Genomic DNA, 21,863 nt, shown 5'->3' with positions numbered 1-21,863 from the left:
GGAGGCCTTCTCATGAAAACACTAACAGAATCTTCCTATTCATATAAGCACCAACACAGTAAAGAATATTCAGTCACTTCTTTTACCTGTAGAAGTGAAAATGCATAGGTACTGTGTGAATCCTTAATTAACGCAAGAAAAGCCAATTATTTTTAGTACAAACTAATATATTTTATGCCAGTTTAAATTGTAAAATTGGAAGATGGCAAGAGTCGTCTTCACTTTGAAGTTTTACTCCTGTCTCCTGATCTACAATCATATCACTAGGTTTTACTCTTCTTGTATATAGAAACTGGAGTATAAAGTGATGGAATGAAAGAGCATATCCAATTATCCACTAATTAATACTGTCCTTGAATAATCAATTGGGAAGTAGAAAGTACTTTGGTCTTATTGGAAAGTTTTACTCTTCTAGTCTCTGTTAATTATGGCTTCTAAGCTAGCTGTTTATCTTCAGATTTCTAACAATGTCATAAGACATTTAAACTAGGAAAATTAATGACACCACTCACCAAGAAAATTTTAGTGAATATTATTTGATCTTTCAAGGGTGAAAACTAGATTAGTCATCAGATTTCAGATGCAGGTTTCATTCTTTAGAAAAACAATAAAACTAAGAAAATAGTGAATATAAATAATCACTACCAGATAAACATCAACATTAGATTTGAAATGCAGAGTATAACATAAAGCACCAGTATCCTTAACCTCAGTGGTTACTCTTCAATACACTAAACCTACATTTTAGGCTGGAAATCTTTAATTCCTATTTTCCACAAGAAAATTTTTAAATGCAATTCCTTTAGGTCTGTCAAAATTACAGATGCAAAACTTTTCATCATCATAAGGAGTATAGATTGACAGATCTCTTGACAAAATTAGTTGGTGGATGGCTCCTAATTGGTTTGTCAACTTCAAATCATTGGTAATTTCAAACTTTAAAAACTTTGGGCTGATAGTTGGGGTGCCTGAGTTCTACTGTAAACTTGGCTGTTGACCTTCTATGAGACTTTGCTCAAGTTGCTTATCTTGTGCTTCAAGTGTCCTTTTTTTTTTTAGATTTTCTTATTTTAGATTTTAGATTTATTATTTTGTATTTTATTATTTAGTCGCCTGCTCTAGTGACTAGGCCAGCCAGGCACCCCTCAAGTGTCCTCACTTTAAATGGATAAAATAATACAGTCCTGTCCTATCTCACTATTATAACAAAAGATTATATGTGAACAAAGAATTTAAAGTTGTAAAGAATTTTTTAATAAAAAAGGCTATTATATAAGTATTTATAGTTTTCTAGTATTGTATCATCAGTGGACTCAAACGATCTAATGTTCATAGAGCTTCTTACACATCAAACAATCATGGAACAGTATGCTCACTGATTAAAAATAGATCAGTTTGATCCAGTTAGAAATTGGTTAAGGAAGGTGAGTATATTCTAATTCTTAATTCCAAATAAAGACAACAAAATAAATACATAATGCAGATGTGTTTGTACACAGAATGTTTCACATGATTGCAGATACCAAGCTTTTTTTTTTTTTTTTTTAACAAATTCAACCAGCATTATCTTATTTGAATATAGCAGGACAAAATTGGTATTTCTTTCCATCCTGAAAAAAATCATGTAAAAACTACATAAAGAATGATAAACACATTATCTCGTTTTTGGCAAAATTAGGAGACAAAACACTAAAATTAGTAGAAAGGCTGCCCAAACAATAGAGACAGAGTAGGGGAACATGCTGTAGGCAGCAGAAAGAAAATTCCGCAGTTGTAGATGTCAGAAAGAACAAATTTCACTTCTTGAATGTGATGGGCACACCATAAAGTATAAATCCCTTATTTCTCTCAGTAGAAACAAGGTACATGGGCTGATAGTCAGGGCTCTCCTGGATGTGGTTTGGTCCCAAAAAAGTAGAGGGGGACAGTACACATAAAAAATGATATAAACAAACTATATTTGTTAAAAGAAGTCTGTCTCTGTGGCTACAGGAGAAAAGGGACTGTCTATCTGCATTGACTGGGGCAAAATAAAGGAGGAAAAAAAGAGGAAAATCTAATAGCCAAAAAGAATGTTCACACACACAAAACTGTTACTACAGAGCAGATGAAAATCATGCCAAATACTTCACCATTAATCAATGAAACTTAATTATGCAATCAACTCTAACTTGGATTTACAAAAAACAAAATTTTACTGTCTAGAAGGATAATGACTTAAACTAGTATAGTCACTCACCTCTGATTCACATTTTATTTTTTCTTCTTCTAGAAGACGTGCAAATTCTTCTTTCTGGTGTTCAAATTCTGATTTAAGAAATGTATGTTCATAGCGGAGTTTATTATATTCAGTTCTATACTTTTCCACTTCCTAAATTAAAAGATTGCAATTTATGACAGACAAGTTTATAAATGAAATTTGTACTTACTCCAAAAATCGCTTTTGCAAATATAATTTTAAATTGCATTATATTGAAAGCCATTCTAAAAAGTAAAAAATAAGCTTAACATAAGTATAAATAAACCCTGAAAAAAAATTTTATGACAAGAATCCTATATACAGAATCAGTACATTCTTAAGAAAGTGCCAATAAAGCAAATTATCATTCAATTAACCTTATTTCCTCACTGATTCTCATAATAATAAAAATGAATAGCACATCAACACTTTTGACCTCTGGGCTTAAAAAACTAATATTTAAGAATGTAGTACACCTTTCAAAACATAATTAATTTTTAAAAATTAACTCTACAGTAAAATAGAAAATAGCCTCCTGAAAGCCAGACAGGATGAATTCAAAGTAGATAAAAGATTATTTGAATATTTAGTACAATAACTTAAGGTTCAATCAAATAGTACAATGATAGGAGCGCCTGGGTGGCTCAGTTGGTTAAAGATCTGACTCTTGATTTTGGCTCAAGTCATGATCTCAGGTTGTGAGATCAAGCCCCTTGGAGGGACCCACACTAGGTGTAGGCCTGCTTAAGGTTCTCTTTCCTTTTATCCCTCCCTGCTCATACACATATGCTCACTCACGCCTAAAAATAACAATAATAAATTATATATAGATACAATATGTGTTATATATAATATTACAATGATAGTTCAACACACCAGTCTAAAGAATATACATACGTAGTACCAACCTTTCTAACCAGGAATACATGCAACTCTCTGGTATGCTTCCAATTCTGCTTACTAACACTACAAAAGTTGCCAGTATTCTAAATTCAGTAACAACTCAGGCAATAGAGAAGACGAAGGAGATACTATTTCAACATTCATCAGGTAATTAAGTAATAAGAATGCCTCCTAAAATACTCAGATCACTGTAAGTCTTTAGCTGAAAGATTTCTCTAAGCCAGTTTACAAGCCAAGAAAATGGGTTTCATGATTTTATTAGAAACATATTTTTTTTAAGGTTTTACTTAACTTGATTGCCTATTTTAAGTCTAAGTGGCTTTGTTTACATCCCAAAATTAAGTCTCCTCTCAACCGTAATGCTTTGGTTATCACCAGGATATTCAAAAGACAACTTTATCAGGCCAATAATCCATTTATAAAAGCGGATTCTACAACTGTTTCTGTGCAATGCAGCATCACTAAACTACAGCTTTCCAAACGGATTCATCTGGAAGGGGACAATATTCATTTGTTATGTGTAAGTCCTGGTCTATTTGTTAAATAAGGTTGCATATATAAGTTGTCAAGCATAGTACTTAATATACGTCATCTTTTCCTATTCCATTGATTAAACATTTAGTCATATTATACCAATATCTCATAAAAGGAAGGAAACCTTTCAATCTAAAGGAAAACTGTAACAAATTTTTATTTTTATGAGGTTGCATGAAATATACTCTTTTGTTCCACAAATATTAATTGAGCACCTACTGTATGCTAGGAACCATTCTAGGAACTTGGAATATACAATGAACCAAACAGATAAAGGTTCCTTCTCTCATGCAACTTACATTCTAGAGATGGTAATATAGAAAATATAAATATTATACATCATATGAGAACATGATTAGTACTAGAGAAAAATAAAAAGTAGAGCAGGGTAAACGGGGGTCCAAAGGTCTAAGAAGTGATGGGAAAGGCAGGAAGAAAATTAAATGGAAATACTAGTCAAAGTTGGCCTCATTGAGAAAGTGACATTTCAATAAAGACTTAAAAGAGAGGAGGAAGTTGGCCAAGAGATATCTGGAAGGACACTGTTCATGTCACAAGTAAGAGCTAACACAAAGATTCTTGATTTGTTCCATTTCTGGAGTGCCAAAGAAACATCAAAGAAGCCAAAGTGGATGGAGGAAAGGAAGTCGGACAGATTATGGGACCTCATCTTGTACAGCCCTAAAAGTAAGGATTCTTGAGTTAGAAGAGGTGCTACTGCAAGGCTTCTAAGAAGGGGGATAATGGTTTTAATCAGTCATATAAAGACAAATGCACAGTTCCTTCCATATAAATTACTTACTTCATCCAGATTCCTAAAACGTTCCCTCATTGGAGTTTCTAATTCTTGTTGTATCTGGGCTCGTAACAGTTCCAACTTTTGTGGAGTTAACACCTAATATGTAGAGAAATATAAAACAATTCTAAATATGAAATCACAAATATTAAAATCAAGAATTCACCAAGTTTCAACACCTAAATAAAACAATAAAATTCAATTCATAGAAATGATGCAATATACTTAACTTTACAGTAATCACTACATAAATAGAACCATTATTTGAAACAATACTTTAAGATCACAATTTCAGGCCTCAGAGATGTCAAAAATGCCATTAACATGAGGTAAAGATACTCCCTATTATTACTATGACTGTTGAGAATAACTATGTTGGCAGCCTAGGTTACCATGCATGATACAACAGCTAACTATTTTCTAAAGCAATTAAAATAAAGGGGTAATAATTTGGTATATCACAGAGAATTCTTAAGACTTTTTTTTTTTAAGTTTATTTCTTTTTGAGAGACAGAGAGTGAGTGGGGGAGGGACAGAGAGAGAGGGAGACACAGAATCCAAAGCAGGTTCCAGGCTCTGAGCTGTCAGCACAGGGCTCGAACCCACAAACCAGGAGATCATGACCTGAGCCAATGTTGGACACTTAACCAACTGAGCCACCTAGACGCCCCTCTTCAGATTTATTTTTTTTTTTTTTTATTTTTATTTTTTATCTTCAGACTTCTTATTTTCAATCAGAAAAGGCTGATTTTTACTCTGGCCACCAAAACAAGGTTCCTCCCTATTATAGCTCTCTGACAGAACTCAGATTTTAGGAAGTAATTATGTATTTAAGTAAGCTCTGTAAGGGCAAACACAATCCCTATTCACCATGGTGTATTTCCAACACCACACACTACTGCCTGGCACATAGATCACTCAATTATTATTTCTTGAAAAAATGAACGAATACTGGTTATAAGACAAAAACCTAGTTTATATTTACATTAATCTCTGAAAATGAAGAATAATACTCAGTTTAATTCATTCATTTATTCATCAATACTCCACACAGCCAGAAACTTTCCAGAATACTTACTATACATAGTACTCTGCAATATATTATATAATCTACATAACATGCTGTTCTAAATACCTTACATGCATTTACCAATTTATTTAAACCTTGCAATGATCCTCAACGTAGCTATATTATCATCCTTTTTTTATAGAAACTGAAGTATACACAGAGCCTAACTTTCTAAAGATCACAAAAACTCACAGGAAACATTTCTAACTCTGTAAGAAGTTCAAACTCTCATATGAAAAATAACTTATGCATACAAATAACTACAAAAATAACCAATATAAGCTCATCAAACAGGTAAAAAGAGAAGATTTTATGTATAGAAATAGTGCCACATCAAAGGAATAGGAAAACTAAAGCTTCAATAGAACACAAAAACTAAGAATGGATAACATTTTAAATTCCTTGGGGAGAAAAATGATCCTCAAAGTTAAGCTAAAGGCATTTTGAATTGAACCACACTAAGCACCATAGACAATTTAGAATCCTGGATCCCTGTGCATTAATACTCTCTAGATACTGTGATGATCAAGGCCATGTTGAAACATTTCCAAATGCCACCTAGCAGAGCTGCACCCTGGCTAGAAACAAAAGGGAAGGGTACAGAGTAGAAAATTCCTAGGTATGAGGTTTACACGCTTATAATTTACTCAGTATTCAGTAGTACTTTTAAAAAAAAAAAGTTTTTTACTTAAAATGAATATAATTACATAAATAAAATAATTGAAACAAAAAATATTAAAAACCTAAGTCTTTTTTACTTCAGTCATCCAGTTTCCCTCTTAAGAAGCTATCATTGCTAGGGGCGCCTGGGTGGCTCGGTCGGTTAAGCGTCCGACTTCAGCCCAGGTCACGATCTCATGGTCCATGAGTTCTCATGGTCCGTGGTCCGTGAGTTCGAGCCCCGTGTCGGGCTCTGGGCTGACAGCTCAGAGCCTGGAGCCTGCTTCGGATTCTGTGTCTCCCTCTCTCTCTGACCCTCCCCCGTTCATGCTCTGTCTCTCTCTGTCTCAAAAATAAATAAACATTAAAAAAAAAAAAAAAAGCTATCATTGCTAATTTTTATGTATTCTTCTTGAAATAATATACAAATATATACACACACACACAACTTTTAATTTTTACATAAAGAAAGGCATGCTATACATATGTCTCTGTGCCTTGGTTATTCACTGAAGGTATTCAAGCTTAAGAATGGCATCACCATATCTACATTTTAGGAAGAAGCAAAATGGATCAAAACCTTTGGCAGGAGAAAACTGGTGACTATGGGGGGAAAACAATTTCAGTGAATGGAGTTGGGAAACCAGATAGAAAGCTCTTGCTACAATCTGGTTTATGATGTCAAGAGTCTGGGTAATATCATCAGGAGTCCAAACTGAGAAGAGGTGGTAATTAAAAGGAACAGAGTAATAATAGATAAGCCTTATTTGATTCCTGTTTCAAAAAAAACAACTTTAAGCAAGCAAAACTGTGGGAAAATGAGGGAAATGTCAACAAAGATGCAATATAAAAAAGATATTAAGGAATAAGTACTTTTAGGTATGATAATGGCATTATGACTATGCTTTTAAAGGAGAGATTGCCTTGGGATGTAATAAAGATACATACGAAAATGTTTTGAGTTGAGATAATATGATTTGTGTCAAAATAATCCAGAGTGGTTCAAGGACAGAGCAGGGATGTCAGAAGATAAAACAAGACTGGTTGAGAGATGGTAATTATTGAAATTATTGATGGTGGGTGATGGGTATGTGAGGATGCAATACAACCACCCTCCCTACCTCAGGGCTTGTTTGAGACTTCTGTGATTAAAGGTTAATTGGAAATAAAAGTGCTTCCACTTCCAACAGATGGCATAAAAGAAATCAGATTTATTCTCCTGCTAGAATAAAAGAAGAGACAAAAATCCGTTTTCAAGACAATGGGCCTAATAAAGCAACAGAGATCTCTGAGAGACAAACAACAAAGAAAGTAAGCTTTGAGAATGCTGCCAGGCCACAGGAAGGGATATCCAGGCGATGTCTGATGGACTCTCTGACCTAAGCAAATGGAACTGAGAATCCAGAAGGAGCAGTGTGGCAAGAGTCACAAGACAGGGTACCAGAAAAGAGGGTGGCACACAAAATTATGAAGACCTACAAAAGGTCCCTGTTGACTCATTCAGTAGAGTACCCCAATCAGCACATGCATGTATAGAAAATATTTAATTAAGGCCAGGTAAAGAACAATCTGAAAGAATTAGATGGATAAGTAATCTGAGCTCACACAGAGGTATGAATAGTTGTTTTTCCCAAAAGTCAGGCTGAAAAACTTCATTTCACTGAGAAATGAGTACTGAGAAGGTTCTCAGTATTGACAAATAAGGAGCACTAAACATTAACCTGCTCTCAACCAATCTTAAAAGCAAGACTCAGAAAGATGAAACTGCTTCCAAGTAACTGTCCCAGAACAGTTTTTGTCCCAGAGTTTGTCCCAGAACAAAGCTCAAGAGTATTTACCAGAACACAAAACCATCTAGTATTCAAAATAAAATTAACAATGTCTAGCATCCAAAAAAATTTATCAGACATGCAAAGAAGCAGGAAAATATTACCCACAATAAACAAGAAAATCAACCAACCAAAACCAACTCAGAAGTGATACAGATTTGAGAATTAGCAAAGACATTAAAAGTTATTATAATTGAATTCCATATGTTCAAAAAGCTAGAGAAAATATTGAACATGTTAAGTAGATATAAGGAAGGTATGAAAAAGATCAAAATTTGACTTCAGATTAAAAACTACAATTTCTGAAATGAAAATACACCATACGGGATTAATGGCTGCTTAGACACTGGAGAAGAAAAAAGATCAGTGAACTTGAAGACATGACACCAGAATCTATCCAAAATGCAACAATGAAAATAAATGAACTGAGAGTGAACTATGGTAGAACTTTAAGTAGCCTAATAATGGGATCACCAAGGAGATCAAAGAAGGCAGAAAACACTTTTTTCTGAAGTAATGTACAACAATTTTCTATATGTGATAAAAACTGTAAGCCCATAGACCAAAGAAGCTCAATAAATCCTAAGTACCAGAAAGATGAAGTACAAGGCATGTCAATCAAATTGCTCAATATCAGCAATAAAGACGAGGGCCTGGCTGGCTCAGTCAGTAGAGCGTGCAACTCTTAAAATCAGAGTCGTGCTTCAAGCCCCACATTGGGTGTGGAGCCTACTTAAAAAAATAAATTCAGCAATAAAGAGAAAATCTTAAGAGCAGCCAAGAAAAAAGAAGACTCACTGCATACACAGAACAAAGATAAGAATGACACCAAATTTCTTACGTGAAAAAATATCTGTGAAAAGAGAGAGCAATACCTTTAAAGTACTAGGGAGACAGTCAACCTAGAAATCAATACTCAGCAAAAATACCTTTAAAATCAATTATTTTTTGATATATAAGAGCTGAAAAAAATTCTCACCAATAGATCTGTACTATAAGAAATGTTAAAGAAAATCTTTAAGAAAGTAGAAAAATAATACAAATGGAAATATGGATCTACACAAAGGAGAAAAGAACACCGAAGTTGGTAACTACACAAGAGTCTTATGATCTACAAGCTCTCTGATAAAAGTCTCTGTAAGATTTTTTTTTTTATCTCTTAAGAATCTTCTAAAAAACAAGCACACACACTAAAAAAAAAAAAAAAAAAAAAAAAAAAAAAAAATCTATCCTCCTCCCTCCCCCCACGAAAACACACATAGAGTTAGAGAGTTTTCCCCATGTTATTTTAGGAGGAAAGTATGCTGTGTCTTAGACTTCTAATGGAATACTGCCACCACTTGTCTCAAAAGAAATTTAACAAAAATGTGTCATTACCTATATTAAATCTGTATTATACCAACACTTGTTATGTTGATAAAAAACAGACCAATTATTTTCCAAAGAATGTTTTAACTTAAGAAGGCAAATATTGCTGTGCCAGAGGTTCTTAACAAGTTAATGACAAACTGAATAATGAATTTTGCTGAGCTTCCTGGCGGCCAAATAAAATGGGAAAAAACTGGCTTATAAAGTTTCAATTGCCTGGCAGCATAAAGAAAGCACATACATTTCTGGTAAAGTAACTTTTAAAATTTGTATCAGAAAATATATCAAATAACTCATATTAAAAAAAAAGGTTTGGCTAACATGGTACATAACAATAACAATAGCTAACATGTTCTAACTACTTATTATATCAAAGCACTGTACCAACACTTCCTATGCATTGTCTCATTTCATCTTTACAATCATCCTAAAAGTCCGACACTATTACTATTCCCATTCGCTACAACTACACCAATGAGACAGAAATATTCTGACTGTCTTTTCTATCACTTTTCTATAAAAGCCAAAGGGGTATTAAATCTTAACTCAGAAAAGGCATTCTGCAGGTAGACAAGATAATACATGTTTATTCTGAAAATCATCTTTCATAAACATTTATTAAAATATTTCTTGCTGATTCTACTTTGTTGAATTGACTTTATTCAACCCACAATTTGTACAAATTGCAAACATCCATAAAGCAAACAGCTACATTGCTTCAACATGTGTATATAAATATATAGAGAGATCTTTCTTTAGCTTATTTTTGCCAGATACATATCATATAGAAACCAGTTATGTTTATCTTGAAAAACAGAAACTTTACCAGATAAATTATATTTGCCAATGAACATCTGGGAAGTTACCACATGGAGAAATGTCCTAAGTTATTTTGTGTAGATCCAAGGAATAGCACAAGAACCAACAGAGAGACCACAGGGAGGATGATTTCATTTCAACATGAGCGGGAAAATATTTAACACACTCCAATCCATAAATGGAATTGGATCACTTTAAACATTCACTGGGTTCTCTTGCACTGAAAGCAATGAAGCAGAGAATAAAAATCCCTGTGTCACAAATGTTCTAAAAAGGAATTCTGCTTTGGATAGTGTGTTAGTTTCCTAGAGCTACCATAACAAAATACCACAAACTAGGTATCTTAAAACAACAGAAATTATTGTCTCACAGGCTAGAAGTCCAAAATCAAGGTGCCAGCAAGGCCACACTCCCTCTGAAAACTGTAGGGAAGGATCCTTCTTTGCATCACTCTAGCTCCTGGTGGAGTGCTGGTGATCCTGGCCATTCCTTGGCAGTTGCAGCACTTGGATCTCTGCTTCTGTCACTATAGGATTATTCTCCCCACCTCCCCCGCTGCCCTCACCCATGTTTCTGTCTTTGTGTCTGTTCTCCACTTCTTCTAAAGACACCAGTCATACTGGATTAAGGACCCATCATCCTTCAGTATGGCCTCATCTTAACTAATTACATCTGCAAAGACTCTATTTTCAAACAAGGTCACATTCTGACGTACCGAGCATTAGAAATTCAACATACCTTTTTGGCAGACAGAATTTAACTCATGACAGACAGGAAAAAATGAGAGAATTATCTAAGATGCTTAAGCTTTAGGTACATATGAGAGAAGAACATTGTATTATATATGAACAGAACATTTCCAATTCATTCATTTGTTCTATTTACTCATGTCATTCATTTGACAAATATTTGCTACAATAAAATATATAAATACAAATATAAATATACTTGAGCACTGGAGACACACTGAAAAAAGCTCCTGCCCTACGGAGGCTGCATTCAAATAGAGTAAAAACGGCCATCATTTAGGAATATCTATCTATTCTGTCAGACATTGTACTAAAAATCTACATGTTATCTCATTAGTCTTCACAACAACCTGTTAGTTAACAACTTTTACCCTCTTTACATGACAAAACGAAGGCATAAAAACCACTGTTTGTTGAAGGCCATCATCTCATTGGTGAATTGACCCATTTTTGGTTATAAAAATCACCTTTTTATCTTAAGTGACACTCTTTTTGTCTAGAAGTCTATTTTATCCGATACTAATATAAACACTCCAGTCTTCTTAAGCTTATTGTTTGTATGCACTTGGTACAAATAGCACGTCTAGAAGTTACTCTGAAGAAACAGAGTAATTATATGTGCAATGCCTAAAGAATACTTTGAATTCCTTGGGTTCAGTGCTCACTGATTCTCATTTACGTAGGTCTCTGACTATTGCAAAACGAATTAATCCACCAATTCTATAGGCTTGAATTACATTTCCCTACTCAACTCCTATTTCTGAGGTTTTTATTTGTTTAAATGTCCCAAATATACCTAGGAATGAAACAGCACAGGAGAGGCTCCAACCCAAGCTTAATGGTGGTGTTTCCAACAACGGAAGATTTCAAGACACTGAATGACCAACTTTTAACACTGCTGTCAAAGAAATCCATGAATTGGGTGATAACGCCATACTTACTAGATGAAAGGTAGCTTTTTACTCTATCAACTTACAATTCCAATATTAAAAATACCTTATTATTTGTACCAAACACTTGATAAGCAGAAATTCACAGTTGGTGTCACTTAGAGATTAAATGAATACAGGAGAATTATCACTGCTAATATCTACTAATTTTTAATTTATGGTAAGTTTGGTGCTATAGTTAAGTTTGGCTCTGGTCTATTTTCTAGGCAAATGAGAAATGAAACTATAATCAGTACTTCAGTATCAACTATTTTTTGCTTTAGAAACACCATTTACCTTCCATTACACACATAAATTATGTGCCCATATTGTTTTCATAGTCTTTTAAGTGGCCCCTTAAAAATAACTATCAGTCTTGTGAACTATACCTCAATAATAAAAATAATTTTTAATAAAAAATAAAACCTCGAAAAAACCTATAAGTCTTTTTTAAGCTCAGTTTCAATCATAATACTTAAAGGAGAATTAGTAAAACTTTAAAAAATACCCTTTAACTCTGAATATTTATCAATTCAAACCAGCCTTTCCCCTAATTATTCTGAATAGCACAATACCTAAATCAGAACAGGTAATTTAATACAAATTTGCATAAAATAACAGCTTCATGGTTAAACCCTATGTGGTAGCTAACATTCTAGAATATATGAAAGAATATTAAATTATACCACCTGGAAATATAGCAAAATACTCATTAAGAATACAGGCAGAACTCACCAAATTTACCAGTATCTGACTACTTTTGTACCATAGGCACAAAGGGCAGTCTTCCCCAAGATGGGCCAGTTGGCATGAAGATTATTTTGACTTCAAAGTAATCAAAACCCCACAGATTCAGGAAAAGCTCTTTACTTCTCCCTCAACTGCCTAAATTTAATTGGAAAGGAGAACCTATACCAAGAGGAGAGCTATTAACAGAGGTTCCTCTGTTAATAAATTTGACCACTTAACAGGGCAACCTTTGTCTTCCAAACATCTCCTCTCACCATCCTGATAATGATCTTCTTTCCCCTGTATCCCCAGACTTTATGGGTCTCCCTAGCTCAGGATGTCTCATAAGCATCCTGTTGCCTGCCTTTGGAATTTTGTGTGTGTGGATTCTGAATACTTACCAAACTAAATTTGATTTTCTTTTGTTAATTTGTCTCATATCCATTTGATTCTTAGTCCAGCTTAGAAATACTTTGAGGTGCAGAGGAAATTTCTTCCCAATAGTACTCACTGAAATATATCTTCTTACCTGCAGTTTCATTTCTTCTAAGTCTTTAGTTTTCTCTACTAATTCCCCTCGTAGCTCTTCAAGCAGCAGCTGAAATTTTTCCTGGTGAGTTTGCTTTTCATTTAATAGGCGCTTGAGTTCATTTTGTGACTTTATGTACTCATCTTGCAACCTGATTTTTTTAAAAAAAGAACTCAATTTTAAGGATATCCTTTACTTTCTAATGACCTTACTTTATGTAAAATCAACCAACACTACAGAACAAGACCTTATTCCATTAAATTCACAAACATCTTTTCTTTATAGAGTTTCACTTAATTATTAACACTGTAGTTTATAAATACAATTTTACTTACGGGGCGCCTGGTGGCTCAGTTGGTTAAGCATCTGACTCTTGATTTCAGCTCAGGATATGATCTCACGGTTCATGGGTATGAACTTCGTGTCATGCTCTGCACTAACAGTGTGGAGCCTGCTTGGGATTCTCTCTTCCCTCTCTCTGCCCTCCCCCCACCCTCTCTCTTTCAAAATAAATACAATTTTACTTGAGGGGGAAAAACACACTTAGCCACCTAGATACATTTAATTTTCTAGGTCTTGCTACTTTCAAAGCAAAACTTTTATCAACTCAAAAAACACTTGAGATCATGGGTAGTTTTGAATTAACTAATTTTAAAGCGAAAATTTTACTATTAAAAAGTTTTAAAACTATATACTGCAAACTAACAAAAATATACTGTATGTTCCAGAACAAATTCAGACAAAAAAATATTTAATAAGGCCCCTCACCTCCAAATTTAAGCAACTTACCTTGTGTGTTCAGCTTTAAGAGTCTGATAGTTAGTTTTATGATGTTCACATCGTAACCTTTCATCAATTAACATTTTTTGCACCTCAGACTGAGAATATGTCAGCCCACTGTCTCCACCAGGAGGAAATGTGGTGGGAAAAGTGTCCATACTGTTAAGTGAGCAAATCACCATGAAAAGTAAGTTCTGGCTTCCTTATTGTCTTAGTTTTCTTTTCAAGAGTATTTTCCACTTCCTTCTTGCTAAGACAGACACTCAGGGTACCAAATTATACCTGCACAGAGAAATGAACTTGGTTAGTGATGAGTTAAACTCTTTCAGTGTTACAGTCTTTTTATCATTTCTTGTTATTCAACTATCATTTCTATAACAAAGCCCAATTTTCAGATTTCTAATTGTTCATAAAACAAAAAGAACAAAGTTGAATCATAGCTTAACAAATTTTCTTTACTTCCACACCAAGCTTATGTGACCATCAATTTCACATCTTCAAGTACTGACCTAACTAGAACTACCAACTTTTCCAGTTTAGGTCCTCTTGGATTCACAAACCACAGATAGTTCCTGAAGCTACTGGGGTAAACTTGAAAGAAAGATCCTAGTACAAAATCCACACTGTGAAATCAGGGGAAAAGCCATCTGTAACTTGGCAAATGGCTAGAGAAAATTATAATGTTCACAAAGATGACCTCCAACAAGTAACTATGTCTGTGATTAATCCTACAAAGGGTCTTTTATTTGACACAAGGTGAGCTGTACTCATGCTATTGACTCAGAAGAGAAATCAGTCCACACACAAATGTTGATCACCTATGTGTTTGCGCTGTACTATGAACAGGAAACTAAATCACCCCAGGTATCCCCAAAAGCACTGATCCAGGATTATGAAAGTAACTAAATGTTTGTCTAGAAGTAAAAAAAAAGGACAAAGTGTTCTTACTGTAAATAATTAAAAATGAAAGTTTTAATCAAAACAATTCTGCCCCCTTTAGCTTTCTTAATCTTTGTCAAGACTATTTTATCTTTCCCTAATAGCATCTCCACTGGTCATGGGTTATCATGAAATACCTTTTCTTTCTACAAGAAAAGATCTTTAGCATACACAAACCAATGGTAAATTACTCAGTCTCTCTTGTATTATACCATTTCTGATAAATTAATGTGATGTCTGCATATTACCTAAGATGACTTTTAAACTAAAATAAAGTTACTTTGGTTTCCTGTCAAATCACATTTTAACAGAAGGAAAGAAGTCCTTCAAGAAAACTTCACATATTATTCATGTTAAATGTGCAACAGTGCACTGTTTGTAGCAGCTGCCACGGCATTATCCTGTCAAAAGTATACATGTGTCAGGGAATTAACTAACTGGATCATAAAACTGGCACATAATTTTGAGTCTGCTTTTTGATCCAAATTAATTTTTAAGAGATAGAAACATGCAATGTTAACTTATCTCATACTTTCTAATGATACCACCAAAAGGCATTATAAGGCTTAAATTTTAATTAGCTAAAAGCTTAAACTACATAAGAAAAAACCAACAGCTACCCTTTAGTCCCACTACTAGTGAAACAAAGATTTCCAAGATAAAATGAATAATTTTATTTTCTATTCTAGTGGACAGCAAATATTCTAACTCCTACGTTAAAATGGAAGTTAAGGGTGGCTCAGTCAGTTGAGCGTCCGACTCTTGATTCCAGCTCAGGTCATGATCTCATCGTTCGTAGGTTCGTGCCCCACGTCAGGCTCTGTGCTGACAATGCTGAGCCTGCTTGGAATTCTCTCTCCCACTCCCTCTGCCCCTCCCCCCCCACCCACGTGCACATGCGTGTATACCTTCTCTCTCAAAAAAAAAATAAAATAAAATGGAAGTTAAGTCCCCATAGAAATAAAATTCAACAAGACCTGGATATTTTAGGAAAATAGAGTTAATGATTTAAATTCTTCCCTTCTGGCAGTAAAATCTACTACAAGTAGTTTTCAGGACTTCACTAATTGCAGGATATCCATTCTTAATCAGCACAACCATTACCTTGTTAACCTTAAAAAACAAAAATAAAAACAAAACAAAACAAAAAGCAGTGTTTCTTCTTCTAGCTGGTATAGTAAAGTAGCATCCAGGTACAAGGTCAAGTCCATCTCTTCCTGTTGGGTCTACAATTGGTAGGGAATGAGAGCTCCCCTTGCTGAACCTCCCAACTTCATTTTAATGAGGTTTCCCTTTATTAGTTTTCATAACGTCATCTCCAAATCTAGTTCTGTTGCAAATGTATCTGTATTGCCCTCTGGTATTTTCTTGACTCAAAGTTATGAACTCCTGGGTTTCATCTGCCAATAGTCTTTTTCAGATTTTTCTCCCCTGTTAATTTCAGAATCACAGAAAACTATCTGCTTATTTGCCAAGTCTTACCAAGGTCAGAATGAATTTTTTATCTGTTTTTGGGTATTTTGCAGATATACTGTCCTCCAGTTCACCAGTAATCAATTTATCAATGAAAATCTTGGAAAATATAGTTATGGTAGTCCTCCAAGAAGATATCTAGTAACATAGACAGAAAGGCTTCATAAAACATAAGTCTTTCTCTGAACTTCAAAAGTGGTTCCACAATTCTATATTCAAGCTTACAAAGAAACAACTTCTAAATTTCATGCTAATTATATAAGGAGGCTTTTAGCAAAAAACAAAAATCCCAATTAGCTTAAACACTGTGGGAAGTGTTTTACCAATCTCTTATACCAAGAAATCTGAAGATAGCCTTCACTTCCAGTAATAAAGGACTAGGTAATTTAGATCATGCTTCCTGCCTAGGACAAGAAAATCTGGACATATGTTTTAAAAATCTGCTTGAAGACACTGGAAAACTAACGAGAGAATAAATATTTACTGAAATGGGAACAAGGGAAGATGTGAACGCAGAAAGAGGAGACTGGAATTTGGGACCACTGTTCTCCTAGGGGCATTTGCCAGTTCCAGAGACTGGGAGACTGAATGCCTTCTGACAGTCTTCATATTCAAAGACACAGACTAGAACAGCAAGGAGAAGGCCTGGTGAACACCCCCCTCCATTTTGGATACAGACTTTAAAGGCTTACCCTTATTATTGCTACTAAGGGTAATTCAGGTGAATTATATTAGAATAGGCTGCAACTTGCTCTAAAAAACAATTTTACAAATAAATATGACACATAAAATTTTTTTATAAATTTTAAAACTCAAGTCATGGGAAGATAAGAGAACATGAACTAAAGTCACAAGAAGCAAAAGTATTTAAATAGATAACATGAGGGGCGCCTGGGTGGCTCAGTCGGTTAAGCATCCGACTTTGGCTCAGGTCATGATCTCGCGGTCCGTGAGTTCGAGCCCCACATCAGGCTCTGTGCTGACAGCTCAGAGCCTGGAGCCTGTTTCAAATTCTGTGTCTCCCTCTCTCTCTGACCCTCCCCCATTCATGCTGTCTCTCCCTGTCTCAAAAATAAATAAACATTAAAAAATAAAAATAAAAAAATAAAAAAATAGATAACATGAGAGCCTCACTATTAGAGTTGTTAGACAACGATTCTAAAAGAAATTTTCTTATATCAATATTATGTATAAGACAATAGGAAACAAGGTTGAGAATCTTGTAAGAGAATTCAAAACCATAAAAAGGAACCAATGCAAACTCTAACACTGAAAAATTCTATAACCAAAAGTAAAAACTCAATGCACAAGTAGCATAACAGCCAAGATAAAACATACTTTAAGAAGGAATTAGAAGTTAAAAGAAAATATTCAAGATAAATTAGGAAGAGAAACAAGAATGAAAAATACAAAAAAGGAAATAAATACAGAAAATAAAGTTAAAATGTCATTCTAACAGATATGCCATTGAGTCCCAGAAGGAGAGAGAAGAGTATAGAAGCAATACCTGCAAAATAAATAGGTAAATAGATACTTGAGAACCTCCCCCCAAAATGTTCTAAAAACCCCAAAGACATAAATAAAAAGAATTCCACCTACATCACATTAAGAAATCTGCACCTAAGAACATCACCTTAAGATCTTCCTAAAAAAAAAGGGAAAACCTTAAGATCAGTCCAGAAAAGAGACGTGTCTTGAAAATAACCAATAGAACTGACTTCAACAATGAAAGCCAGAACACGATACCTTTATAGTACTGAAAGAAAATAATTGCCAAACTAACATTCTATAAATATAGCAAAAAAAAAGGAAAATCTTTAGAGAATAGTGGTAAAATAAAGACATTTTCAGACAAATGGAACAAATTCATCCCAGAAGATGCACAGCAAAAGAAACAGTAAAGGAGTCTTCCATACACAAGGAAAATTACCTTAGATGTGAACTGGACAATGCAAAAATAAAGATAATTGGAAATATGTGCATAATTCTAATTGGACACAGACTGCATAAAATAATACCTTAGGATTTCTTAACAGATATAGTCTTATAATACATAAAGAAATGGCATCTAAGTCAGTAAAGGTAGAATTACAAGTGTTACAGAGCCCTTGCACTGTATAGGAAAGGCTAAAAGTATCAATGAATATTACACTTTGAGAAGTCACAGATGCATAATATAATCACTAGGAAAGGGGTGGGAAAATTATAGCTCATGAGCCACATTTGGCCTGTATTCTTCTTTTGCACAGTCCCAAGCCAAGAATGTTTTAAGAGCTTAAAAAAAAAAAAAAAGAAAAACAATGAATACAGATGAAAAAATCCTCAACAAAATATTAACAAGTTGAATCCAATAATGTATAAAAAGATTTATACATCATGACCAAGTAGAATTTATTCCAGGCATGCAAAGCTGGTTCAACATTTAAAAAACGTCAATTAACATAATCCATTACACGAATAGACTAAAGCAAAAAAATCACATGATCTTATCAATAGATGCAGAAAAAGTACTTGACAAAATCCAATACCCATTCATAATTTTAAAAACTCAACAAACTAGGTATGGAGGGGAGCTTTCTCAACTAGATAAAGAACATGTATAAAAACTCTACAGCTAACATCATAGAGGTGAGAAAATAGAAATTTTTCCACTAAGATCAAGAACAAATAAAAACGTCCCCTCTCACCACTTCTTTTCAATATCATAATGGGAAGTCTTAGCTAATGTATTAAGCCAAAAAAATAAAATAAAACACATACAAATACAGAAGGAAGAAATAAAACGGTCTTTCTTTGCACAGGACATGATTATCTGTGTAGAAGATCAAATTTTTTAAAAATACTCCTGGAACTGATAAACATTATAGCAAGGCTGCAGGATAGAGTTAACACAAAAAAGTCTATCAGGGCACCTGGGTGTCTGAGTCAGTTAAGAGTCCAACTCTTGGTTTTGGCTCAGGTCATGATCTCATGGTTCCCAAGTTCAAGCCCCTCAGCGAGCTCTGCACTGACAGTGCAGAGCGTGCTTTGGATTCTCTCTCTCTCCCCCTCTCTCTCTGCCCCTCCCACATTCTCTCTCTTTCAAAATAAACACATAAACAAACAAAAAAAGTCTATCACTTTCCTATGTATCAGCAATGAACAGAAGAAATTTGAAATTTAAAATACCATTTACATTAGTACTCCCCAAAATGAAATACCTATAAATTTAACAAAACATGTACATTTTTTAATATGAGGAAAATTACTAAACTTTGATGGAAAAAAAACAACAACAAAGAACTAAATAAATGGAAAGATACTCTATGTTCATGGATAGGAAGACTCAATACTGCCAAGATGTAAGTTCTTCCCAACTTGATGGACAGATTCAATACGATCCCCAAAAGTTATTTTGTGGATATCAACAAACTAATTCTAAAGTTTATGCACAGAGACAAGAGACACAGAATAGCCAATACAATATTGCATAAGAACAAAGTCAGAGGACTGACACTATCTGACTTTGAAACTTACCATAAAAGCAAAAGTATGAGAGCATGATATTGAAAAAAATAACAAATAGATTACTGGAACAGAAGAGTCCACATATAGACTAAACTATAGTCAACCGATCTTTGACACAGGAGCACATGCAAAAGTAATGCACGTGCCAAAAAAAAGTGGATCTAGGTAGATGTTATACCTTCCACAAAAATTAGCTCAAATGTACATAAATATAAAATGCAAAACTATCAAATTCCTGGAACATAACAAAGGTCCCTGGTATGACAGTGACTTTTTAAATACACAACCAAGGGCAAGATCCATGAAAGAAATAACTGGTGAGTTACACTTCATTAAAATTTAAAACTTCTGCTCTGTGGGGGCTCCTGGGTGGCTCAGTCAGTTAAACATCTGACTTGGGCTCAGGTCATGATCTCACGGTGAGTTCGAGCCCTGAATCGGGCTCTGGGCTGACCGCTCGGAGCCTAGAGCCTGCAATGGATTTTGTGTCTGCCTCTCTTTCTTCCCTTCCCCTGCTCACACTCTGTCTTTCTCTCTCTCAAAAATAAATAAACATTAAAACTTCTGTTCTGTGAATGACACTGTCAAGAGAATGAGAAGAGAAGTCATAGACTGGGAGGAAATATTTGAGAAAGACCTATCTGATAAAGGGCTATTAAGCAAAATACACAAAGTCAGACTCAACAATAAGAAAACAAACAACTGAATTAAACAATGGCCCAAAGGCCTTAACACACCTCTCACCAAAGAAAGTACACAAATGGCAAATAAGCATATGAAAAGATGTTCAACAACGTAAGTCATTAGGTAATTGCAAATTTAAACAATAAGGTACTACTAAAAACCTATCAGAATGGCCCAAATACAAACAATGACAACACCAAATGCTGGTGAAAATGTGGAATAACAGGAACTCTAATTTATTAGTCTTACCATATAGTCCAACAGCACTCTGTGTTATTTACCCAAATTAGATGAAAACTTACATTCACACACACACAAAAAAATTGCATATGAATGCTTACGGCAGCTTTATTCATAATTGCCAAACCTTGGAAGCAACCAAGATGTCCTTTAGTAGGTGAATGGATAAACTGTTGTATATCTCAACAACAGAGTATTATTCAGCCCAAAAAAGAAATGACCATCAAGCCACAATAAGATGTGAAGGAAACCTTAAGTGCATATTACTAAGTGAAAGAACCCAATCTAAAAGGGATACATACTGTTGGATTCCAACTATATGACATTCTGGAAGAGATGAAAAGGTACAGCATATAAGATTTTTAGAGCAGTGAAATTATTCTGTAGAATATTATTATCACAGAATACATGCCCACATACATTTGTTAAAACTCAGAATATACAACACCAAGAGTGAACCTTAATGTAAACTATGGACTAAGAGTGATAGTGACATGTCAGTATAGGTTCATCAATTGTAACAAACGTAGCACTCTTCTGGGAGATGATGTTCTTGGTGTTAATAGTGGGGGAGGCTGTGCATGTTTGATGCAAGGGGTACATGGGAATTCTCTGTAGTTTCTGCTCAATTTTTATACAAACCTAAAACAACTTTGAAAAAGGAAAGAAAGAAGGTAGAGAGGGGAAAAAGAACACATAACAGAAACTATACATGGCCTGAAGAATCTAAAATATTTACTTATCTGATTCTTCATATTAAGTTTCCTGAACCTATCTGTGGGATCACCACTAAGAATGCTAAACGGGTGGAAAACTTTTAATTACTCAAATCACTCTAATAAAGGGTTTCTCAACCTTTACACTACTGATATTTTAGACCAGATAATTCTTTGTGGGAAGGGGGCTTTCCTGTACATTGTAGAATATTTAGTAACATATTCCTCATCTCTACCTATTAGATGCTAGTAGTACTCCTCCCCCCACTAGTCAAAAACAAAAGGTCTCCACATTTTACCAAATGTACCCTAGAGAGGCAAAAATCACCTCTGTCTTTCCTTTGAGAATCACCCCTCCATTAAGAATTCTA

General features: G+C 34.4%; 1 protein-coding gene across 6 annotated transcripts in view; it reads right to left on the bottom strand.

The window, feature by feature from the left end:
- CEP83 (centrosomal protein 83) overlaps nucleotides 1-21,863 on the bottom strand; it is a 120,080-nt gene that overhangs the window by 69,728 nt on the left and 28,489 nt on the right. For 4 of the 6 annotated variants that reach the window (XM_019446438.2, XM_019446437.2, XM_053895437.1 and 1 more), the window contains 4 exons: nucleotides 13,943-14,215; nucleotides 13,154-13,304; nucleotides 4,479-4,571; nucleotides 2,240-2,371 (listed from right to left, as the gene is read on the bottom strand). In XM_019446438.2, coding sequence (XP_019301983.1) covers nucleotides 2,240-2,371; nucleotides 4,479-4,571; nucleotides 13,154-13,304; nucleotides 13,943-14,115 — 549 coding nt within the window. In that variant the 5' untranslated portion in view covers nucleotides 14,116-14,215. Of the gene's footprint in view, nucleotides 1-2,239; nucleotides 2,372-4,478; nucleotides 4,572-13,153; nucleotides 13,305-13,921; nucleotides 14,216-16,354; nucleotides 16,484-21,863 lie in introns of those variants that run through there. The other 2 variants (XM_019446436.2, XM_053895438.1) reach the window with 2 other exon arrangements.

The sequence above is a fragment of the Panthera pardus genome, unplaced genomic scaffold (genome assembly GCF_024362965.1).
Source record: "Panthera pardus isolate Hobbes unplaced genomic scaffold, ASM2436296v1 HiC_scaffold_6, whole genome shotgun sequence".
Taxonomy (NCBI): Eukaryota; Metazoa; Chordata; class Mammalia; order Carnivora; family Felidae; genus Panthera; species Panthera pardus.
This window is presented reverse-complemented; position numbering and strand designations above follow the sequence as displayed.